Source organism: Triturus cristatus, chromosome 4_1 (genome assembly GCF_964204655.1).
Source record: "Triturus cristatus chromosome 4_1, aTriCri1.1, whole genome shotgun sequence".
Lineage (NCBI taxonomy): Eukaryota > Metazoa > Chordata > Amphibia > Caudata > Salamandridae > Triturus > Triturus cristatus.
In genome coordinates this window covers 453,437,050-453,458,546 of record NC_140585.1, presented here as the reverse complement: position 1 = coordinate 453,458,546, position 21,497 = coordinate 453,437,050, and the positions used below count along the sequence as shown (strand labels likewise).

Here is a 21,497-nt window from a genome sequence, read left to right as displayed (position 1 = left end):
GGTTTGGGCTTGGTTCCTGCACCCAGTCAGCCACGGCACAGCAATTAGCAGCCCAATTCGCGATGTGTGGCGTTTATTCACAGTGACAGCACCGCACCACTAAGAACCCAGAGCTGAACGTACACATCCCTCCCACAGCCTGCTATACGGTGCTTCGTTAACTTTCTAAAGATGCATGCACAGGAGTCACGCAAGCGTGAAACCCTCAATAAAAGATATGAGGGAGGAGGGTGGGTGGAAACCGAATAGATAACAGGGGGTAATGGGGGGGAGGCGGACAGAGGCTTTGGGGAGGGGGGGACAGCAGGACACAAGTCTAAAAACAAGCACACACGCGCCTCGCGTGGCTGCAGGGTGAGGGGAAAGATGAGGGGGCCTGCGCCAGATTCCCTTGCAGGAGCGAGCAGCAAGGAGCAATAATTGCTAACATATGGCGCCGCTGCTCACTCCCACAAGGGAATCGCCAAACGTGCACGCGTTGCCATTGAAAGCAATGCAACGCGTGTACGTTTTTGCCTAAAGAAGTGAAGCAAAGGCAAAAAGGTCTTTTTCCTATGCAGCACATGCGCGCTGCGTAGGCAAGACCTAAAAAAGAGGGACATAGGTCTTTACATTGCAGAATGCTGCCCAAGTAGAACTAGTGTTGACATTCCCTGAACCCCGTCAAAAAATATCCCTTTTTATTTCCATTTTCTTTAAAACAAACATATAATACTTAGAAATGTGGTTGTGGGTGTGGTTGTGTGTGTGGTTGTGTGTGGTTGTGTGTGTGTGGTTGTGTGTGTGTGTGTGTGGTTGTGTGTGTGTATGGTTGTGTGTGTGGTTGTGTGTGTTGTGTGTGTGGTTGTGGTTGTGTGTGGTTGTGTGTGTGGTTGTGTGTGTTGTTCTGGTTGTGTGTGTGTGTGTGGTTGTGTGTGTGGTTGTGTGTGTGTGGTTGTGTGTGTGTGTGATTGTGTGTGTGTGGGTGTGGTTGTGTGTGGTTGTGGTTGTGTGTGTGTGGTTGTGTGTGTGGTTGTGTGTGTGGTTGTTTGTATGGTTGTGTGTGTGTGTGGTTGTGTGTGTTTGTGTGTGTGTGGTTGTGAGTGGTTGTGTGTGGTTGTGTGTGTGGTTGTGTGAGTGGTTGTGTGGTTGTGTGTGGTTGTGTGGTTGTGTGTGGTTGTGTGTGTGGTTGCGTGTGTGTGTGTGTGGTTGTGTGTGTTTGTGTGTGTTTGTGTGTGGTTGTGTGTGTGGTTGTGTGAGTGGTTGTGTGGTTGGGTGTGGTTGTGTGTGGTTGTGTGTGTGTGGTTGTGGGCATGGTTGTGTGGTTGTGCATGTGGTTGTGCATGTGGTTGTGTGTGTGGTTGTGGGTGTGTTTGGGTGTGGTTGTGTGTGTGTGTGTGGTTGTGTGTGTGGTTGTGTGTGGGGTTGTGTGTGTGTGGTTGTGTGTGTGGTTGTGTGTGGTTGTGGTTTTGTGTGTGTGTGTGTGTGGTTGTGTGTGTGGTTGTGTGTGGTTGTGTGTGTGTGGTTGTGTGTGTGGTTGTGTGTGTGTGGTTGTGTGTGTGTGTGGTTGTGTGTGTGTGGTTGTGTGTGTGTGTGGTTGTGTGGGTTGTGTGGGTGGTTGTGTATGTGTGTGGTTGTGTGTGTGTGGGTGGTTGTGTGGGTGGTTGTGTGTGTGTGGTTGTGTGTGTGTTTTTGTGTGTGTATGGTTGTGTGTGGTTGTGTGTGGTTGTCTGTGTTTGTGTGTGTGGTTGTGTGTGGTTGTGTGGTTGTGTGTGGTTATGTGGTTGTGGGTGTGGTTGTGTAGTTGTGCATGTGGTTGTGTGTGTGGTTGTGTGTGTGGTTTTGTGTGTGTGTGTGTGTGTGTGGTTGTGTGTGTGTGGTTGTGTGTGTGGTTGTGTGTGGTTGTGTGTGTGTGTGGTTGTGTGTGTGGTTGTGTGTGTCTGGTTGTGTATGTGTGTGGTTGTGTGTGTGTGTGGTTGTGTGGTTGTATGTGTGGTTGTGTGTGTGTGGTTGTGGTTGTGTGTGTGTGGTTGTGTGGATGTGCATGTGGTTGTGTGTGGTTGTGGTTGTGTGTGTGGTTGTGGTTGTGTGTATGACAGCAATACTAAAAGTATCTCAAAATAAAGGAACACAAACATCGAGTTTGTGGAAAGAGAAAGCATGTTGTAAGTCAAACGAGTGCAGCAAAGCATTAACACAACAACAAAACAAACAAGATCACTTAGCGAAGACTGAGTGCTGATAATGGATACACACAGCCCATCATCTAAAGAGTTCGATTGCAGCCAATGTGCACTCAAACCTGCCCCATCCTTGTGAGTTGCACCCCATATTTCATGAGTTGTAACTGCTGCACCCACCATAGCGCTTTGAGATCTAAAGCGCTACATCGGTCTAATCCATTAACCAGTCGTCAACATACTGTGCTTTTAAAGAGAATGTGCCAAAAGTTTCCAGCTTCCTCATCATGACCTCATGAAAGCACCAATGAAAGGACTCCCTGAATGGTGCAATGGACATGAAGCAGTCGCTGCGATCAGAAATAAACACTGTGAACGTTGTCCAGTTCCACAGTAACATTTCCTTAATGTTCTCTAAGTCACAAAACAGTAATACTAAAAGCATCTCAAAATAAAGGAACACAAACATCGAGTTTGTGGAAAGATAAAGCACATTGTAAGTCAAACGGGCGCAGCAAATCATTAACACAACAACATGTTCTTTGATGTTTGATGTTCTTTGAATGAGAACATCAAAGGGGCGCCACAAAAGTGATCGCGGGCGAAAGTGAAAGTGATCGCGGGTGCTTAATGAGCATGATGAGATTTGCCTAATGGTGCCTCTGCTCCTAAGGGCGCTCCTGCACTGTAGATCTAGGATGGCCATGGTAGCATTTTTTGAGCCCTCACAAAAAGTCTCGCCAGACAAGCGCATGTGCTGAGTCAGGCGAGACCTAAAAAGGAGTTCTCTCAAAGTAGATATGGATTGATTGCGCAAAAAGCCTGTGCTTGGCTGGTGCTCCTCAGCCTTAAACGGAAGTGAGGATCGGCCGAGCCAATGAGTTAGGAGGTAGGCAAGAAGAGAGACAGCGGACTGAACCTATGGCAGCAGCAGGCGGGATTACACTAAGTACTTGTGATTTCAAAGGTCTTGCATACAGCACATGCGCGCTAATGCTCGACCTAAAAACTAGTAATACCAATAGGCCAGCAGATTTCCTACCCATAGGTATATCAAGAAGAACAGTGCATGATACACCAAACAGTAACTTTACCTAAAATATAGTCTCTGTGCAAGTAGCCATCAATACTGTTTGTACGTGTTTCAACTTGTTGTCCTGCAGCCTCTTTTGTAATAGCAAATGTGTGTGTGTTGTTGTCTTATGAGAGGACATTAATAGTGTGAGAATGTGCATCTGTACTGCTTCACTGAAGTATGCAGAGTGTGTCACAGTGTTGTGCACTATGTGCGAAATATGTATCACACTACAGTTTCCCCATAGGCCTAAAGACTTAGGGCCTGATTTAGATTTTAGCAGCCAGGTTACTCCACCACAACTGAGATGGATATCCGTCCACCGAAAAATAAATCCCATAATATCCTATGGGATTTGTATTCCGGCGGACTGGATATCCATTACTCTTGTGACGGAGTAACCCATCCACCGAAATCTAAATAAGGCCCTTAGTTGAAACACCAATATAATGGTTAATCATGATCCTGAATGTAGATCTGACATTAATTTCCATATATCTGCTCTCTTTGTGGCACTTTACAATGTAATTTTTTTCTCTGACTTTGCTCCTAATTCGATTATTGGGGTTGAATCACCCTGCCCGGCCAAGGTAATTACTTTGCTGGCCAACCAGAGGATCGAAGGCCTCTCTGCACAATAAGGCTATGAGTCAGTAATTATGCCCTCCCCTTGGAGACAAAAGGGTGGGGATGGATCTGCATGCTTTAATTACTCTTCACACTGCGCTTGTTCTGGGAAGACTCAACCAAACAGAAGCAAAGGAGGGAAGCCAGGCCTCTGAAGCCCAACAGAGGAGGGGCCGCCCTTTGAAGTTTTGGAGGGAAGGGACCAAGCAGCTGTGAGAGCTTGGGGTGGGCTTAAGCTCTCAGAGAAAGTCTTTCAACAGCCCACTTGAAGGAGCCATCTTGTAACTATGCTCCCATTACTGTTAGAGTTGAATGTTAGTGCTTTGCTTCATGCAATGTTATTCATTACTAAAACAGGAATTCTAATAAAGTGCTCCCTCCCTTCTAGCTCTCTCCAATGTATGCTGGTACAACGCTTGGTCTGTGCGGGAACTACAATGGAAATCAAGGCGATGACTTTCTCACACCGTCAGGTCTGGTGGAAGCTTTGGTTCAAGACTTTGGTAACTCCTGGAAGCTGAATGGAGATTGCTCTGATTTGTTGAAACAAGACACCGACCCTTGCAGCCTCAACCCCAAACGAGGTAATACGTAAACCCCAAAATACTTTTTTTTTACAACTGTATCAGAAATAGTGAAGTAAGCACCAATATGGTATTTAGAATTGTGACTCCTACCTACCTCTGAAATGTCTCCTTTAAAAGCGGCTTGAGCAAAGATATGGTGATGCTTCATTTCTTACATCTTAAGTCCTAAACAGGAAGCAGCTACATTGCCAATGAGCATTACTTGTGCTCATAAAGGTCACACTAATACTTTATGGCTGACTTCTCTTGTTTTCGGTAGACACTTTTGCATGGACTCCTACATTAATCTTGTGATTGGGTTTAGTTGGGCTTCATGGAGTGACTTCTATCGATCACAATATAATGTTTAGTAGTATGTTGTTTAAAGCTGTCTTTCAGCGCACTGTATTAAACAATGTTCCCAGAAAGCACAACAGTAAACACAAGTTAACACAATCCCTGAATTGCATATCGTTATGTGTAATGCTATAGAAGGGGCTGCCCCTTGAGGTTTTGGAGGAAAGGGACCAGGCAGCTGTGGCAGTGAGGGTTGAGTGTAGGCTCTTGGAGAAAACCTTTCAACGGCCCACTTGAAGGCGCCATCTTGTAACTGATTAAATGCTCCTCCCCATCAAAATGCAATGTTTGTTAGTATGTTGTTTATAGCTGCATTTCAGCACAGTATTAAGCAATGTGCCCACAGGGCACAACAGCGAACACCAGGACGGTGTACCTGATGGGTACTAGAGCCCCAGAAGAGCATATCGTTATTTTTAATACTACAGGTCACCTCATTGTATTTCAGATGGTTGACAACAGCATCTACCTGAGTCTCCAGATTTCTAGCAAGAACCCTGTCCATTCTCTCTGTAGGAAATTTAGGTCAATGTTACTCTGTGATCCTTGGCAGGGATGGAGTTCCATCTTTAGTGACACTGCGCCATACAATCCATCTTACACCCTTACTTCACAAGACTAAAAGATTTTTCTGGCATTGCGAACATATTGTATCCAGATATTTAAAAATGTCTGGGTGCAAACCCACCCACCAATGTGGAATAACATTAGTGAATTGGTGCAGGAACCTCAATTACCATGTATCATTACTGGATCGATCTGCAAAAGAATGGCCCAGTACAGGTAATAGAACACGCTATCAGTCATTCTGGGTTCAGCATTACCGAGTCATTCATAATAACTAAGGGGCATATCAACAAGGCGGCGATAAAAAGTTATCGCCGCTTTCGGACGACTAGCGGTGATAATTTTATCGCTTTATCAGCAAGGTCACGATATCGCGTGATGTCTTAGTGCCCTTTCCCTTAACGCCCACCTTTGCATCTCTAATAAGATGCAAAGTGGGCGTTCCGTCCCAAAGTAACTGGAGAAATGTCGCTAACCGTCATTTCTCCAATTATCAATGGGCACGCTAACAAGCATAGCGATAAGAAAAGTAGCGCTAACCTTGGTTATCGCTACTTTCCTTACGCCTGCTTTTCCTTTGACTAAACAATGTTAGCCAATGGGTGGTGGACTATAGGGCTGAGACCACCCAGCCCTATCAACAAACATATCGCCGTTTTCCATGGAACATCGCTGGAAAACCAGGGATGTTCCATGGAAAACATTGCTATTACAGGAATAATCATCGCCATTGCGCTATGCGTTGGTAATACAGCGCTATCATGGCGATAATTATCTGCGATAAAATTCCTCACGCTAAGGGCGGCCAGCGATAATTATCGCTGCCGCTTGTTGATGTGCCCCTAAGTGAATGAGTTTAGGGAAGAGCAGGTAAGTTCGATACACAGTGAGCTCTTCTTCTAGATATTGACACACTTTGAGAAGGCTTGCTTTCTGGCCTCTTCCTTCTTGCTCCTTTTAATCCATAACTGGCACAATCAAGGCTCACTAGAGTGGAGTGCAAGGTGTTGCTATCTCGTGCATGACACATCAACGTTTGAAGGTTTACAACATTGTTTCAGACCTATTAGCTAAAGCAAGAGCATCACTGGGCCGATGTGGAAGCATCAGGAGTGTTTGTGCTTTGGGCTGGGCACACAGCTCTAAAATGTCTACTTATCGGCTGACAAATTGTATTTTACACCCTCAAAATATTCTTCTGGGAACCTTTTCGAAGATCAGTCGCTAGGAAAAAAGAATGTTGTTATGTACTGACAGTTGTTTGTCGCACCACACACAAACTGGGGGGATTCTGTAGAGAAATGCATTAAATTGTGTTTGGCGGTGCATTGAGCTAAACAACTACACAATAACGCAACTATGTTTAGCAGGAACCCTCCAGTGAAAAATGTATACATATCCAGGGGCATATTCATAAACCGCATCGCCACCAAAACGCCACTTTCAGTGACGTGATGGCGATAGGCGCCTCGCCTTATTCACAAGGCAGTGTTAAGCCACCTAACGTGGCTTAACGTTGCCTTGTGAATAAGACACCCTTTCACGCTGTATTTAGCGTGAAAGGGGAGGGTAATGGGTGTTGCGGTGGGTTCTCCACCGCAACATCCATTGATTTTGACAGTGCCCAATATTAACAAGGGCAGCGTAAATAGGAGGCAGCGCCAAAATTAAGACCAGGAAAATCCTGGTCTTAAACAGGCGAAACAAGAGAAAATGCTTTATTTCTCCAGGTTTTTGCTTTTTCCATGTAACATGGAAAAAGCAAATTGCCAGGGTTTGTTTATGTACAGGAAGGTGTCCCTTCCTGTATATAAACAAACCTTTTTTTTAAATGCCATTCTGTCACTGTAATGTGTGCTGCATGAAGCAGCACACATGAAAGTGAGAGTATTTCATTTAGGATTGTTTATGTGCAGGAAGGGACACCTTCCTACACATAACCAATCCTCCCCTGCACACAGACACCCTTGCACTCTGGTGCGAGGGTGCCTGCGTTGGCGCTAAGTTGCTAAACGTAGCGCCATCGTAGGGGAAAACGCAAACTGCACCATATCCTTCTGAATATGGTGCAGCCTTGCGTTTTCGAAGTGGCAGAGAGAGGCGTTAAGCCAAGAAGGCTGACGCCTCCCTCCGCCACTTCTTTGTGAATATCCCCCCCAGTGTAAGCGTGTCACCCGAATATTTAAACAATGAGTTATTTGGTACCTTTTACTGTTCTGGATACTTTGAGCTGTTTTTTTACAAAACTTTTTTTGCATACTGTGCCTTCAACGATCACGTCAGATACTTAAAAAAAGGTGTAGACATTTTTTAATATAAACGTTTCTTTCCCTAAGTGACCTGTTTAAAAAGTGATTTATTTATCGTCGATGTAAGCAACCCTTCTTATAGACACAGGTTTTACCAAGACTATGTGGCATATTATCAAGTTCCGGCAATAAATATCGCAAAGCGCGCTTAGCGCTTACATATTTATCGCCGGCTATCTCTGGAATTTATTGCCCGGTTAGCGCGTTATCAACAACGCGCATCGCCGAGGCGATTAAAATTCCAGAGATAGTGGGGATATCCATGGTGGAAAACGGCGATATCCTAGATGATAGGGCCTGTGGTCTTAGCCACACAATCCACCCCCCATGTTAGGAATGCCTTAGTCAGGCATTTAACAGACGTTAAATTCCTGCGTTAAGGCATACTTAACGTGATTTTAAATATCGCTAACCCTCGTTGTCAATATGACAAAGCTGGGTTAGCGATATTTTCCCAAGGGAGTCTTGTCAGGCACGCCTCCTTTGCATCTCATTAGCGATGTGATGGGAGGCGTGCTGACAAGGGGCGCTATTGCCAGTAAACTGTTGCTAACAGCTGTTAGCGACAGTTTGCTGATAGGGCGATAAAAATATTGCCGCTTTAGCAGCAAAAAGTGCCGCTAAAATGCCGATATTGCCCTTGATGATATGCCCCTATGTTTACTCCCCTTAACAGATTATACCTATTTGGAATGTATAAAACTGCGATAAAGTCATTTTTAATTATTATAATTTTACTATAAATAATGGTACGGAGTAATTGAAGAGAACGTGCATAATTGTCGAAGACGATAATATGAGAGTAATTTTAAATGAATGAGTATTAAATGAAAGCAAATAAATGTTAAAAATAATACCAGGCTCTGATCCTATATGTGCCTCTATCTCTTTTCAGCCCGGTACGCTGAGGATGTGTGCGCTTCCCTGATGTCTGCCAAGTTCCAGCCCTGCCACCAGTTGGTCAACCCTCTGCCATATTTAAAGAACTGCCACTATGACGCGTGTTCCTGCTCTGACGGGAAGCAGTGCGTGTGCTCGGCTGTGTCCACCTACGCCATGGCCTGTGCGAGGAAAGGGGTGGTGATTGGCTGGAGGGGTCCGGAGCTATGCTGTAAGTTCTGCATATCATATGAAGCTGGGGACACATTTTAGAATACTGGTAATGTGGATTCGGTCTATTAATGCACGTTTAGCATTGTGACAACAGTTTCTTTTCAGTAGTCAATCACGTCATCATAAGTGAGCACAAACCCAGCTAAACTGATAAAGAAAATGTACTAACCCTTAAATATTGAGCAGGACTTTAAGTGGGCCGGGACCCTCCTGGCCTCAAACCTGACAGTTATTAAAAACAGACATTGAAACGGGTCTCTTCCGGGCCTGTATTAATATCCTTAGCTTTGAAGGCAAAGCACTTATCGATTTCTGAACAATACGTGTAAAAAACATGTAAGGTAACGTTGTTCATGTCTATATTTCACGTGTTCAACTTAATTTTGTGTTCTACTTAATTTTACATCTCCTAAGAGTGTTGGCTTTTTCCAGGACGTAGTGTTTCTTATACCTGCCAACTTGGAGAACAATCTCATCACGTAAGAAGGGGGCGGGGGCTCGTGCCGAGAAGTACCTACAATACCCTTTTGAACCTCACCCCGCCCCCAGGTCCCGTGACATAAATCGTCCACCCTCAACCAACTCGCTAGGGTCTCAATCGCAATGGTGAATAGAAAAGACAACAGCGGGCATCTGGTTTCGTTCACCTTTGTTCTGGGAGGGAACGGATCTGACAATAACCCACCCCCTCTCCCTAGCTCTCAGGTCTGCATATAACACGCGTATCCAAGTGATACATCGAGGCCCGAAGTTAAGTTCATGTAGTAAACAGAATAGGTAATTCCATGTAGGCCTTATGAAAGTTCGCCAGAGAAACACGCACTCCTGGTATCCGATCCGCCAGGAAACACAAACACCCGCGCTCCTGTTATCCGATCCGCCAGGAGATACAAACACCCACGCTCCTGGTATCCGATCCACCAGGAGACACAAACACCTGCGCTCCTGGTATCCGATCCGCCAGGAGATACAAACACCCGCTCTCCTGGTATCCGATCCGCCAGGAGATACAAACACCCGCGCTCCTGGTATCCGATCCGCCAAGAGACACAAACACCCGCGATCCTGGTATCCGATCCGCCAGAGAAACACGCACTCCTGGTATCCGATCCGCCAGGAGACACAAACACCCACGCTCCTGGTATCCGATCCGCCAGGAGACACAAACACCCGCGCTCCTGGTATCCGATCCACCAGGAGATACAAACACCCGCTCTCCTGGTATCCGATCCGCCAGGAGATACAAACACCCGCGCTCCTGGTATCCGATCCGCCAGAGAAACACGCACTCCTGGTATCCGATCTGCCAGGAGACACAAACACCCACGCTCCTGGTATCCGATCCGCCAGGAGACACAAACACCCACGCTCCTGGTATCCGATCCGCCAGGAGACACAAACACCCGCTCTCCTGGTATCCGATCCGCCAGGAGATACAAACACCCGCGCTCCTGGTATCCGATCCGCCAGAGAAACACGCACTCCTGGTATCCGATCTGCCAGGAGACACAAACACCCACGCTCCTGGTATCCGATCCGCCAGGAGACACAAACACCAGCGCTCCTGGTATTCGATCCGCCAGAGAAACACGCGCTCCTGGTATCCGATCCGCCAGGAGATACAAATACCCGCGCTCCTGGTATCCGATCCACCAGGAGACACAAACACCCGCTCTCCTGGTATCCGATCCGCCAGGCCATTGTAGTCGCATTGAATGTTGAGTCTCGTGGGCTGAAGGGTCATAAACCTGATTGGTCCGGATGGACCTGAGGAACTAGCATAAGCATCAGTCTGTTAGCTGGGGCCTTAGCCCAGATTTTAACCCTAATATTTATTATTGGGGTGGTAAGAGGAGCAGGGGTCGGGCGGGAGACCAGGTTTGTGTATGAGCACAATTTCTGCTAAGCGCAGCAGGTCTGGGGGGAGATATTATCATATCCTATATCATCCCAGTGTTGATTACATATACACATTGTTAATTTATCTTTAATATAACTGAGTCATAGTTTGTTGCATTATAACATATTTCGGTTAAACAAACGACACGTACTGACATAGGAAAAACGTACATGTGGGGTGGGTTATAGAGGAGTGTGCATCCAGACAGGGTGGGCCTGGATACACACAGTGACCCTGCCCCTCTTTATTTAAAATGTCCAGAATAGTGCAGAGTGATGGAAATACCCTTCGCGACGCGACGTGCCGTCCAAGCACACTGCAACATTCTATCCGCAATGTTATGCCACAATGGCATTTTGAAGGAAGGCTCAAAACATCGGCATTTGTTCATGCGCTCATTCCTGTAAAATAAAATGATGTCTTTCCTACTGTCTACTAAATACTGTTCACAATTATTCTGACTGTGACCCTAGTTCGATTCCGTGTCTTTTGAAAGTCTGACTTCTTTCCAAAGAGGGCAAGTCTTTGTGATTTCAGTCATTTCAGTACGAAGATGTTTTATTAAGTGCTGGTGCAATGTAGCCGGAGCAGGACGGTGTAGAAGGGAAACCTCTTAGCCTACAGCGCCGACTGCTGTCCAATAGGTTGTGATGCCCGTTGGTCAAATTATAACTTACTAAGGAACAATTTATAATGTCCAGAGCATCATCTTAAACCAACTCAAAAAGCTGCGTACTGTGTTCACGTCATTTCAGGGGTGGTCATGGTGTAAGGTAAATACAGTCAGAAAAGACATATTAAGAAACGCGCTCATATCCCCTCTCTCCTCTGTGTCTCCTCCTCACCCCACTACAGGCCTCATTTATGACGCAGGGCCGCCCTGCAGGCCTTCCTGCCCCGCTGCCCTACGGCAAGAAAAGAGCGGGAATGCGCCCTATCTATCAGATGCGGTGCACTCCTGCCCTTTCCCCCTGCGCTGGGGCACAACGGGCTGCCATGCACCAGCGCAGGCATCGCTGCACCATGGTGCAAGGGTGCCTGCGTTGTGGGGTTGATTCACAAGAGGCGCTTTCTGCAGCACACATGGAAAAATATAGAAATAAAGATACTTCTCCTCCTTGTGCCTCCCTTGGGAAGCGTACGTTTTTGGCACTGCTTTAGAGTTACGATTTATCGTAAATCTGGGGCAGTGTCAAAAACCATGGATGTTGCTGGGATCACCCCCAGCAAAACCCATTGCACACCCCTTTAACGCAGAAAACAGCGTTAAAGGGAACAATATTTACGAGGCAGCAGTAAGCAAAAAAAAGAGACTTAGTACTGCCTCGTATATATGGAGCAGGCTCCGGCGCCACGGACCGTCACAAAAAGTGATGCTCCGGCGGCGCAAGACGCCTCATAAATGAGGCCCTATATTTTTCCTCTGCCAATTTGTCTCTCCACTACCGAAGCAGTCTTTTCTCAGCCACTGACTCCCCCTCAACCCCCACCCCCCTTTGGACTCTCCTAGTGCTTGCGGTGCAATATTATGCTTATGTGCAACAAAAAGGTAGCCCTGTTGGCAAGTGGTAACACAGCCCCTGCAACCCTCATGTGTGTGTGTGTGTGTGGGGGGGGGGTTAAACCTTAGGTGCCCCCCATTAGGCCAAACTCTCACAAAAATTTGTGAGCGATTGGAAAGCTGTGACCCCCTAATCACATTCTACAGGGGAGCGGAGGGCATCATTTTGCGTTACGCCACTGTCTAATGTCAAAACATCACTTTGCCTAAAATTTGGCCATTGCGTGGAGCGGCTGTAATATTGTCATACACTCTCTTACAGCGATGGAGTGCACCGAAGGACAGGTCTACCAGCAGTGTGGGTCGCCATGCAACAGAACCTGCCGCTCCCTAGCTGTGCCCGAAGTGGACTGCAATGATGTCTGCATGGAAGGATGCTACTGCCCGCCCGGCCTGTACACCAATGAGCACGGGGAATGCGTGCCCAAGTCCCAGTGCTCCTGTTACTATGATGGTGAATTATTCCAACCTGATGACGTGTTTGCCAATCACTACACCATGTGGTACGTATGACACGCGTGCTTACATTGAGGTGTGAACACATCTTTTGCTAGGACTAGGTTTTCATAGGTGTCAAGAATAATAAAGTAAAATGCAGGGAACATCCTTCAGCAAGAAAGCGCAACCAAGCCTTGATGCCAGATAGCAGCTGTTGGACAACTCTTTGCTTCTAGTCTGCTATGTTGTGCTCTGACTGGTGATGCCTAACAATTCCCTGAGAGAAGTCCTTCAAAGAGTGCCATGGAGGTCCCTAGTCGGATGGTCTAGTGACAGGCTTCTCCAACGAGTAGCTCGAGAGCTGCTGGTAGCTCTCCACCTGCTTGAAAGTAGCTCTCCTGAGTGCAGCCCAGCCTGCCAAATTAGAAGCTTTTGCTTGTTGGAATGAATATATGTATACCGTAATTGAAAAGTGTGTATTCGAGACAAAAATGTATTTATTTTCAGAACAAATAACCTGATGTCTGGAGATAAACAGTTGAATTTCTAAAATATTTTTGAAGCTGATATTTGAGTGATTAATCATGTGGTGTGAAGAACAATTACTAATATTATTAACTAGGTCCCCGGGCATCGCAGTTACTGCTGTTATGTATTATCCATGTAGGGGCGTTCCACATTTTTAAAGCCTTTCTCACTTCACTGCTGGCAACCATGCCTGATGCACTGAGGTGATCACTGCTGGTAATAAACATGCTTATGATGGCCGCTAATGTAATCTTATTTGATGTGGTCACTATTACAACACAAAGAATATTAGAAGCTCATGATGGTTCTCATTGACCATAAGTAGCTCTTATTGCAGCAAAGGTTGGAGAACCCTAGCTCTATTCAAAGCCTCCAAAAATAAAATGGCCGTAAGGTAAGTGCTAACAGGCATCAAATCCTCCCGAGTTCTGGGTATACTTTGAGGGACCATCCGGTTGAATGATGTCACAATACATCTCAAAACACAAGCATACGCCATCAAACAAAGCACCCTTCTAGAATGCCTCTTATTGGTCATTGTTAGTGATGCAGGACTTGTTAAAGAGAGCTGTTTTTCTCTTTTAATATAGCCATATAGCCCGCCGTAGCGGGCTATACCGGCTATTAAAAGCCCGCTGCATCGTTAAAGGCCCGAGCCGAAGGCGAGGGACTTTAACAAAGCAGAGGGACTTTAAAAGCCGGTATAGCCCTGCTACGAAGGGCTATAAGGCTATTAGAACATTCTGCCACTAGAGGGCAGAATGTTCTAACAAATAAAACAAAGCCTTCAGGGAGCGCGAGGGGATTCAAATCCCCTCAGGCTCCCTGAACAGCGACGGCCCGTATAGGGCGTGTTACCGGGGCGGTGACGTGGGGCAGAGGAGGGGCAGGGTGGGGGGGTTGCAAAATGCGGCATACGGCCGATTGCTGGTAAGTTACGAAAAAAATAAAGAAAACACATTTTGTTGCGCGCACTGCATCGCATTTGGCGATGCTGCGCGCGCAACGAAATTTGTTTTCTTTTTTTTTTTCGTAACTTACCTGCAATCGGCCGTATGCCGCATTTTGCACCCCCCCCACCCTGCCCCTCCTCTGCCCCACGTCACCGCCCGGTAACACGCCCTATACGGGCCGTCGCTGTCCCTAAAGCCTTTGTTCACAGCCAAAGCTGTGAACAAAGAAACATTGGAATGTTGGAGCTCCGGGATTATACCAGCCATTATAAGCCCGGAGCACGCCATTGTTTTCAATGGAGCTTCCAACATTCCAATGTTCTAATAGTGCTTTCATATATAGTTGAAAAAACCCCAGGACAACGCCATCGACCGTAGGTGTTCCAACAGTTTTCAGTGGTGCAAAGTTTGAAACTCCGGTATGGCGTTGATAAGATTACGGGCGTACACTTTCATTGATCCAAAGATTCTAATAAATACCATGCACAATGATTTGTTCCATTTCATGTAGTGGTTGGAACCCAGAATGTAAGTGGTCGAGGTACATCCCTCAAATCAACTCTGCTGCGAGAGGAAGTGAGGCTGAGTGTCTTGTAAAGGCCTCCTTCATGATGCTAGGGACGGAAAACCGTGGCTAGTGTCAAGATGTTAAGGATCGAATATAAGAAGACTCCTCCATTATAACCAATGAGCATTTGGGGTTAGCGTTCTGTACCTCTCTACCCCATAAAGGTGGAGATATAGGAGGAATCTAAAAAAGGGTGTTTTGAGAAGTCAGATAAGAGATTACCTGAAATCATAGGAAGAATGATAATTTTAGGATAAAGATGAGTGACCTATTGACTCTTAAAAGGGGGAGTTATATGGTCGCAATTATGAGATCTATAAGGAAAAGGCAGATTTCCAATGAATGCTCTGCTCCTAAACTCCTTCATTGGTGAAATAATATAGATGGGTGCATTCTAATAAAAGAGCAATACTCTACTGTAGTTTACTGGCATGTCTGAAAAATGGCTTCTAGGTAAGTTTGAGGCATCATTCTTTTTTTGGGAGGTAGGGTGCCTGTTACTGATACCTAGCAGAAGATCCCTGTATTATTAAGTGCAGTGACTGCAGTATATGTGTTCCAGAAATCACATTCTTCAGCCCTTTGTCTATGTATTTCAAAAGGACAACTTTACATGTCTTCTTGGTGCACTGTCCAAGGGTAAAGACGAAAAGAGCATGAAATCAACTCTTTGGGCTGCATCACAAAAAGCAGGCACTGCAGGTAATAACTTAAGACATACGGCATCATTTAGAGTTTGGTGGCCGTGGATACTCCGTTACCCCCATTCGCCACGTTCCAAGTGTGTTATAGACTATGGCTCTTGTAAAACGCACTAAGGGATATCCGTGATATTTTGATGGTGTGTCCTGACCACCAAACTCTCACTAAGGCCCATGATCTCTGCCACAGCTTTGGGCTGACTGGTGTCTTAAATTAGTTGAAAAGCTGTTTAACCCCTTTAGACAGTGATACATGGATGTGTGTTACTGGAACTTTAAAGGCTTGTGCTGCCTTTTGCTACTAATGATGCAGCATTTGTAGACATATGTGAAGTAAATCATAGGACACAATACAACAACATACACAAAGCAACATAACAACACAATAAAAAAATGCCAGGGCACATTTTTTACTTATTTTAAACTGTCCAATCAACATTGCAAAATAGTACAGTAAATAAGCACACTCTAGAAACAAATACAAGCCACAATAACTAAGGGGCATATCATCAAGGCCATACGATAATTATCGCTCAGCGCTCTTAGCGCGAGGATAATTATCGCTGGCCAACTCTGAATTTTAGCGCGGAGATAGCGTGCTATCAGCAACGCTTATCTCCAAAGCGATAAAATTCAGAGCGCAAGCTGCCAATTGTGCGATTATCACTGGAAATACAGCGATAATCGCACAAGGTTTGGCGAAAGCTTGCTGATAGGGCAAGGCATACTTAGCCATGATATCCACCTTACATAGGATATCATGGCTAAGTCAGTGTTGAAGCAGGCGTAAGGAAAGTAGCGACAACAGAGGTTATCGCTACTTTGCTTGTTGCTCTGCAGGTTAGCGTGCCCATTGATAAATGGAGAAATGTCGCTTAGCGACGTTTCTTCAGTTATGTCAGGGCAGGAATGCCCACTTTGCATGCCATTAGAGATGCAAAGATGGGCATTGGGGGAAAGGCCGATAATGCAAGGATTCACGCGATAGCATGACCTTGCTGATTAGGCGATAAAATTATCTCCTCTTTCCGTCCGAAAACGGACGCTAAAGCGGCGATAATTTTATCTCCGGGGATGATGATATGCCCCTAAAATCTTCGTAGCAAAACCAAACACAATGAACAAAATACCTCCTATCTTTTTAGAGCAACAATAAATACACAAACGAACCACATTTTACAGCACGTCATCGGAGCACACAAACGTTTAAGTATAGTAGAGGAGACTATCAGATTAACATGTTAAAATGTGTTGTTCCTTGTGCTTCAAGATTCATCAGTGATAGTTTTTTTTTGCAAATTATTCTGGAGTGCCAAGGTGAACAGCTTTATTCACCTGTCAAGACATTTTGGGGCATATTTACTAGGACGGTGATAGATAAACGCAAAGCGCGCTTAGCGCTTGTTTATTTATCGCCGTCTATCGCAGGAATTTATCACCCTGGTAACGCGTTATTAGCAACGCCTTACTCCAGGATGATAATATTTCAGGGAAATGGGCCAACATCGCTGGAAAACCAGCGATGTTGCACCCAAAATGGAGATAGCCTTGGTAATACGACCCTGTGGTCGTATCACCATAATCCACCTCCCATGTTAGCTATGCCTTAGTCAGGAATTTAACAGACGGTAAATTCCTGCGTTAAGGCATAGTTAATGGGATTTAAAATATCGCTAACCATCGTTGATGATATCACGAAGCTGGGGTAGCGATATTTTCCCATGGTGTTTTGTGAGGCACGCCTCCTTTGCATCTCATTAGAGATGCAAAGCGAGGTGTGAACAAAACGGGAGCTGAAACAAGGAAACGCGCTAGTGTGTCCTTGCAAATCGTGCGATATAATTATCTCCGCTTTTCGGCCGAAAACGGCCGCAAAAGCCGAGATAATTATGTCACCAGCCCTTGATGATATGCCCCGTTGACTTTTGGTCCACCCACTAAAAGGAGCAAAGGCAGGGTCCTAAGATTGATATTATCTCACATGTCAACTTCGACTCTCATCCAATCAGCACCACTGGCTTGAGTGGAGGCAGATAGGACCTTGAGACGGTGCCACCACACTACACAGTAACAAATGAGATCGATCCTATCCGGAACCCCTTGTACCATAATCAGCGACAGTGGTCAGCTGGTGATCTGTCCTCAAAAGGAAAAGTTGAAAGTTGACTGACAATACTGATTTGATATTTACGCTCTTTAGCAAAATAATTTCCTGCAGGATTTATATTTGCACAATTGCATTAGACATTGTTTGCCGGCAAATCGCAAATCATAAAGTGCGTAAGTTAAACTTTGAGCCAGAGCTAGTCCAAAGTAAAAAGACCTGGTTAGGATCAATCAAAGGTAAGTTCTCCCAGACCTGTGCCGGAAGATACCAAGGTGTGCAGGAGGTTTGCAGGGTCTTTCTCTCCTTTGGAATCCGTTTCTAAGCAGTCCTGGGCATTCTAGTCTCCAATCGTTGTAAGTCAGAACCTCTCGTAGCTAATACGCTGATTGGGTGAATATTCAAGGTAGCACTTCGGGTAATCAGCTTATTTATGCAATTGAGATACCCAACAGACCACAAAACCCACCGTCTGTTAACTAGTCGTACAATGCTATAAAAGGTGTCTGTCAGTCCAGATTGCTGGGCCAAGACACCTCTAAACTGCACTTTCTTGTAGTGGCACAGATAGCTTTAAATGAATGATGTTTGCTTATTAGGTTAATCAAGAACAGTTTACAAGTGAATGTGCACATGAAAACATTTTTTACTTTCTTCTTATTGTATGTGCTGTTGCTTGTAATAGGAAAAAAAGCACAGAGTGTAAGGTATTGTTTTGTACCGGCATGTACAAAGCTCTTTATATACCCTTTGCAAAGATAAAAATTATTTTCTCATGCAGAGAATCAAGGACAAAGCCTTAATCCTTGATAGAAAACAAGATAAAGAGATACCCACGTAGTGGCGGAACTTTGAAACCAGGAAACGTAACTATAGAATTAATCTTGGCTTCCAAGGCTTGACAAAGTGGAGTGATCCAAGACGATCATAGTAGTCCACTGTGCTTCCTTTTCTTTTGCCGTCACATTTAAGAGCACCTTGAAATGCATCAGTACAGATCGGCACTGTATAAAAACCTCCATTGACCATAATTCTTCCTCCATCTATATTACAAACATTGGCAACATCCAGATTGCACATGACAAATGACTTGTCTCTTTGTTCACTGATGGCGTCCTGCTAGGGCGGTAGGGGAGGAGCATCTGTGGCCAACGTCAGGCATTCATTGCATTGGAGGCTGCGTGCTACAATGTTGTTGATTTCCTGTTGGGTTCTGGTTAATTCTGTTCTTGGCAGCCACTGTGGTCAAGGTTTACCCCTGACAAAGAGACCGTGTCGAGTCATCTTCATTATTTTGAGAGGTCTTAGATAGGCACACACACTTAGTTGCTTAAGGGAGCAGGATGAGTGACGTTTTATTATGGAAAACCATGTGGTAAACATAACTTTTCATTAACCCCTTCCCCGCTCATGACGGAACCACTCCGTCATGAGCCACAGTTGCGCTGTGCTCATGACGGAGTGGTTCCGTCATGCTGCGGCCGTTGGCCGCCGCTCCGCCCACGCGGCGCTCATTCCCCGCCTGTGCGGACAATTAGCGCAGTGGGCGGAGACATGACGGAATCACTCCGTCATGAGCACAGCTCAACCGTGGCTCGTGACGGAGCGGTTCCGTCACGAGCACAGCGCCACCGCGCTGCCCCCTAACACCCCCCAGCGCCGCGGCAGAATTCCTGCCGCGGCGAAGGGGTTAAGACAAATTCTCCAAGAAGTTTGTTGATGTACAAGGAATGTATGCATTAGTAGTGCAAGGATTTTTTACACTCCGGGCAAACTAGCATTTTGATGTTGGAGTGCTCCCTATCTTTTTTAACCTCCGCTCTAGCAAATCCAATAGAGATGGCTTTCATGTGATAAACAACATTTGTGCCTGCAACAAATGTAACCAACGTCTGTGAAAGCCTGTGTTGAAATGCTTTTGGCACATTAACCCATACCTATTGGCTTTGCCAGTGCTTGTTAATGTTTATTTTACATTTGATAGCTCCTTCTGTTTCATCATTTGCATCTCCCTCTTCCATCTGTGATACCCCCTCTTTAACTAGCTCCTTCCCATTTGGCTCTTTATATTTCATTACTAACACTCTTGATGTGCCCTTTACCAAATTCTCTAAACTTTACCTCACTACGAAGCTACCAACTCGTCTTTTATCTCACTCTTGGGACGACTGTATTGTTAGTGGGGTGCGCCAGTTTTATATTATGGGAGTGTGTCCTCGAACGTGTGCATCATAAATGAGTTAATGTCTGTCCTTAGACTCACCCATCATAGGCAGACTACTGATCTGTGGTCAAAAACATCTGCAAGAAGTCATCAGAATAAGACCAATCTAGTCAAGACACAAACAATCAAACCAGAAGCCCCCACAGTAGAATTAGCTCAAACACACCAACCTGGACAACCAAATATGCACGCTGCACTTCATCACTCACTCAAGAAACAAATGTACACCTGGTGAAGTGCAGTCGTATGTCATACGATACAAGACCATGAAGCTGTAGAGTTTACCACTAAGTTAACGTTAAGCAGAGGGTTAAATACCTTTACCCTACTTTGAGGAACGCTGCAGGGACAAACCCTAGACTCTCCGCCCTCCCATGAGGTTTGATGGCCGGTTGCATCTGTTCCACTCCGTTTGGAACACAACCGCAGGGAAAACCCAAAGTCAAAGCCCAACACTGAAGGCATTAACCAAGGTAAGCTCTATGATTGTTCACTCCTTTGGAGGAAGCTTTCCCTGCAAACCCTAACCACAAACACATTTGTCTGTATCCATAGGTGCTAAAGGACCAAGTAATTGATCTATGTGTGCTTTATAAAATTGTGACATGTCAGAGGGTAACACAGGCTCTAAACTAGGAAGGCAGCCAAGCAGCGGGGTCTGTTTTGGAATACAGGCAGGGCCGGACTGGCCGTTTCCATGGTAGGCCGGAAGGGTGGGGGCCGGTTTGAGACCGGTGGGAGCTGTTTTTGGTACAGAGGAACGGTTTTTGCAGCAGTGCTGCAATATCAGTCCTGAGTTCCAAAAGCAGCAGCAGCAGCAGCAGTGCTTCCCACCGGCACCCTTCCCCTCCCCCCCAGCCGGTCTGACTTGGGGCAGATTTACAACTTCTGGCGCATCTCTGCAAATCAGCAGGGATGTGCTAGAACAGATGCGTCACATAATCCCCCCCTTACACCACCACGGATGCGTCGCATTTACAATGCGGCACACCATGGTGCAGGGAGGGAAAGATGCGTGATGCATCTTGTGGCGTATGGGTGGCACATTGCTGGAGTCGCGTTGCAAGCGCAACGGAACTCCTGCATTACACAGGGGCCTCCCATACTTAACGTGGTGCATCACTTCTTACGCCTGCTTGAAGCAGGCATAAGGATTTGATGCAGCAGCGTCGTAAAACTGACTCAGTGAAATCTTGTAGATTTCACTGCGTCAGTTTTACAGGGCTTTCCTGCGAGGAAACACCCACCCTGAGACAGAACGCCCACATGAAACCTGATGCAGGTTTCATGTGGCGTAGGGCTTTACAATGTGACGCATCTGCCTAGATGCGTGACGTTGTAAATAAGTACGCAACGTGGCGCATGGTTTACGCCACCGCTGCGTCACAAAAGTGACGCAACAGCGGCGTAAAAGTGTCGCAAGGGGCTTGTAAATCTGCCCCTTGATTGCCAGGGCCGGTTTGCATTCCCAGTCCAGCCCTGAATACAGGCAGAGCCGCATACAGCACAGGCTCCATGAAATAGTCATTACACAGGGCCTCTTTGCCCACTGAACTTAGGGGCAGCGGGGAGGGTCCTACTGAGAATGGCAGCAGCAGGGCCACTCCTACTAATGGTGCCACCAGCCCGTTAACAGTGCAGACATACATGCTAACTCGAGACTAGTCTGTAAGCCTTCCTGTGCTCTTTACAATGCAAGACTTGGATACTCTGACTAGAGCAGGGCACACATGAGTCATTGTGCTTA

The 21,497-nt window shown here is 45.9% G+C and overlaps 1 protein-coding gene across 1 annotated transcript in view; it reads left to right on the top strand.

The window, feature by feature from the left end:
• Positions 1–21,497, top strand: part of VWF (von Willebrand factor) — a 1,048,714-nt gene that overhangs the window by 305,381 nt on the left and 721,836 nt on the right. The window contains exons 14-16 of the mRNA XM_085652611.1: positions 4,250–4,445; positions 8,556–8,771; positions 12,497–12,737. Coding sequence (XP_085508737.1) covers positions 4,250–4,445; positions 8,556–8,771; positions 12,497–12,737 — 653 coding nt within the window. The remainder of the gene's footprint in view (positions 1–4,249; positions 4,446–8,555; positions 8,772–12,496; positions 12,738–21,497) is intronic.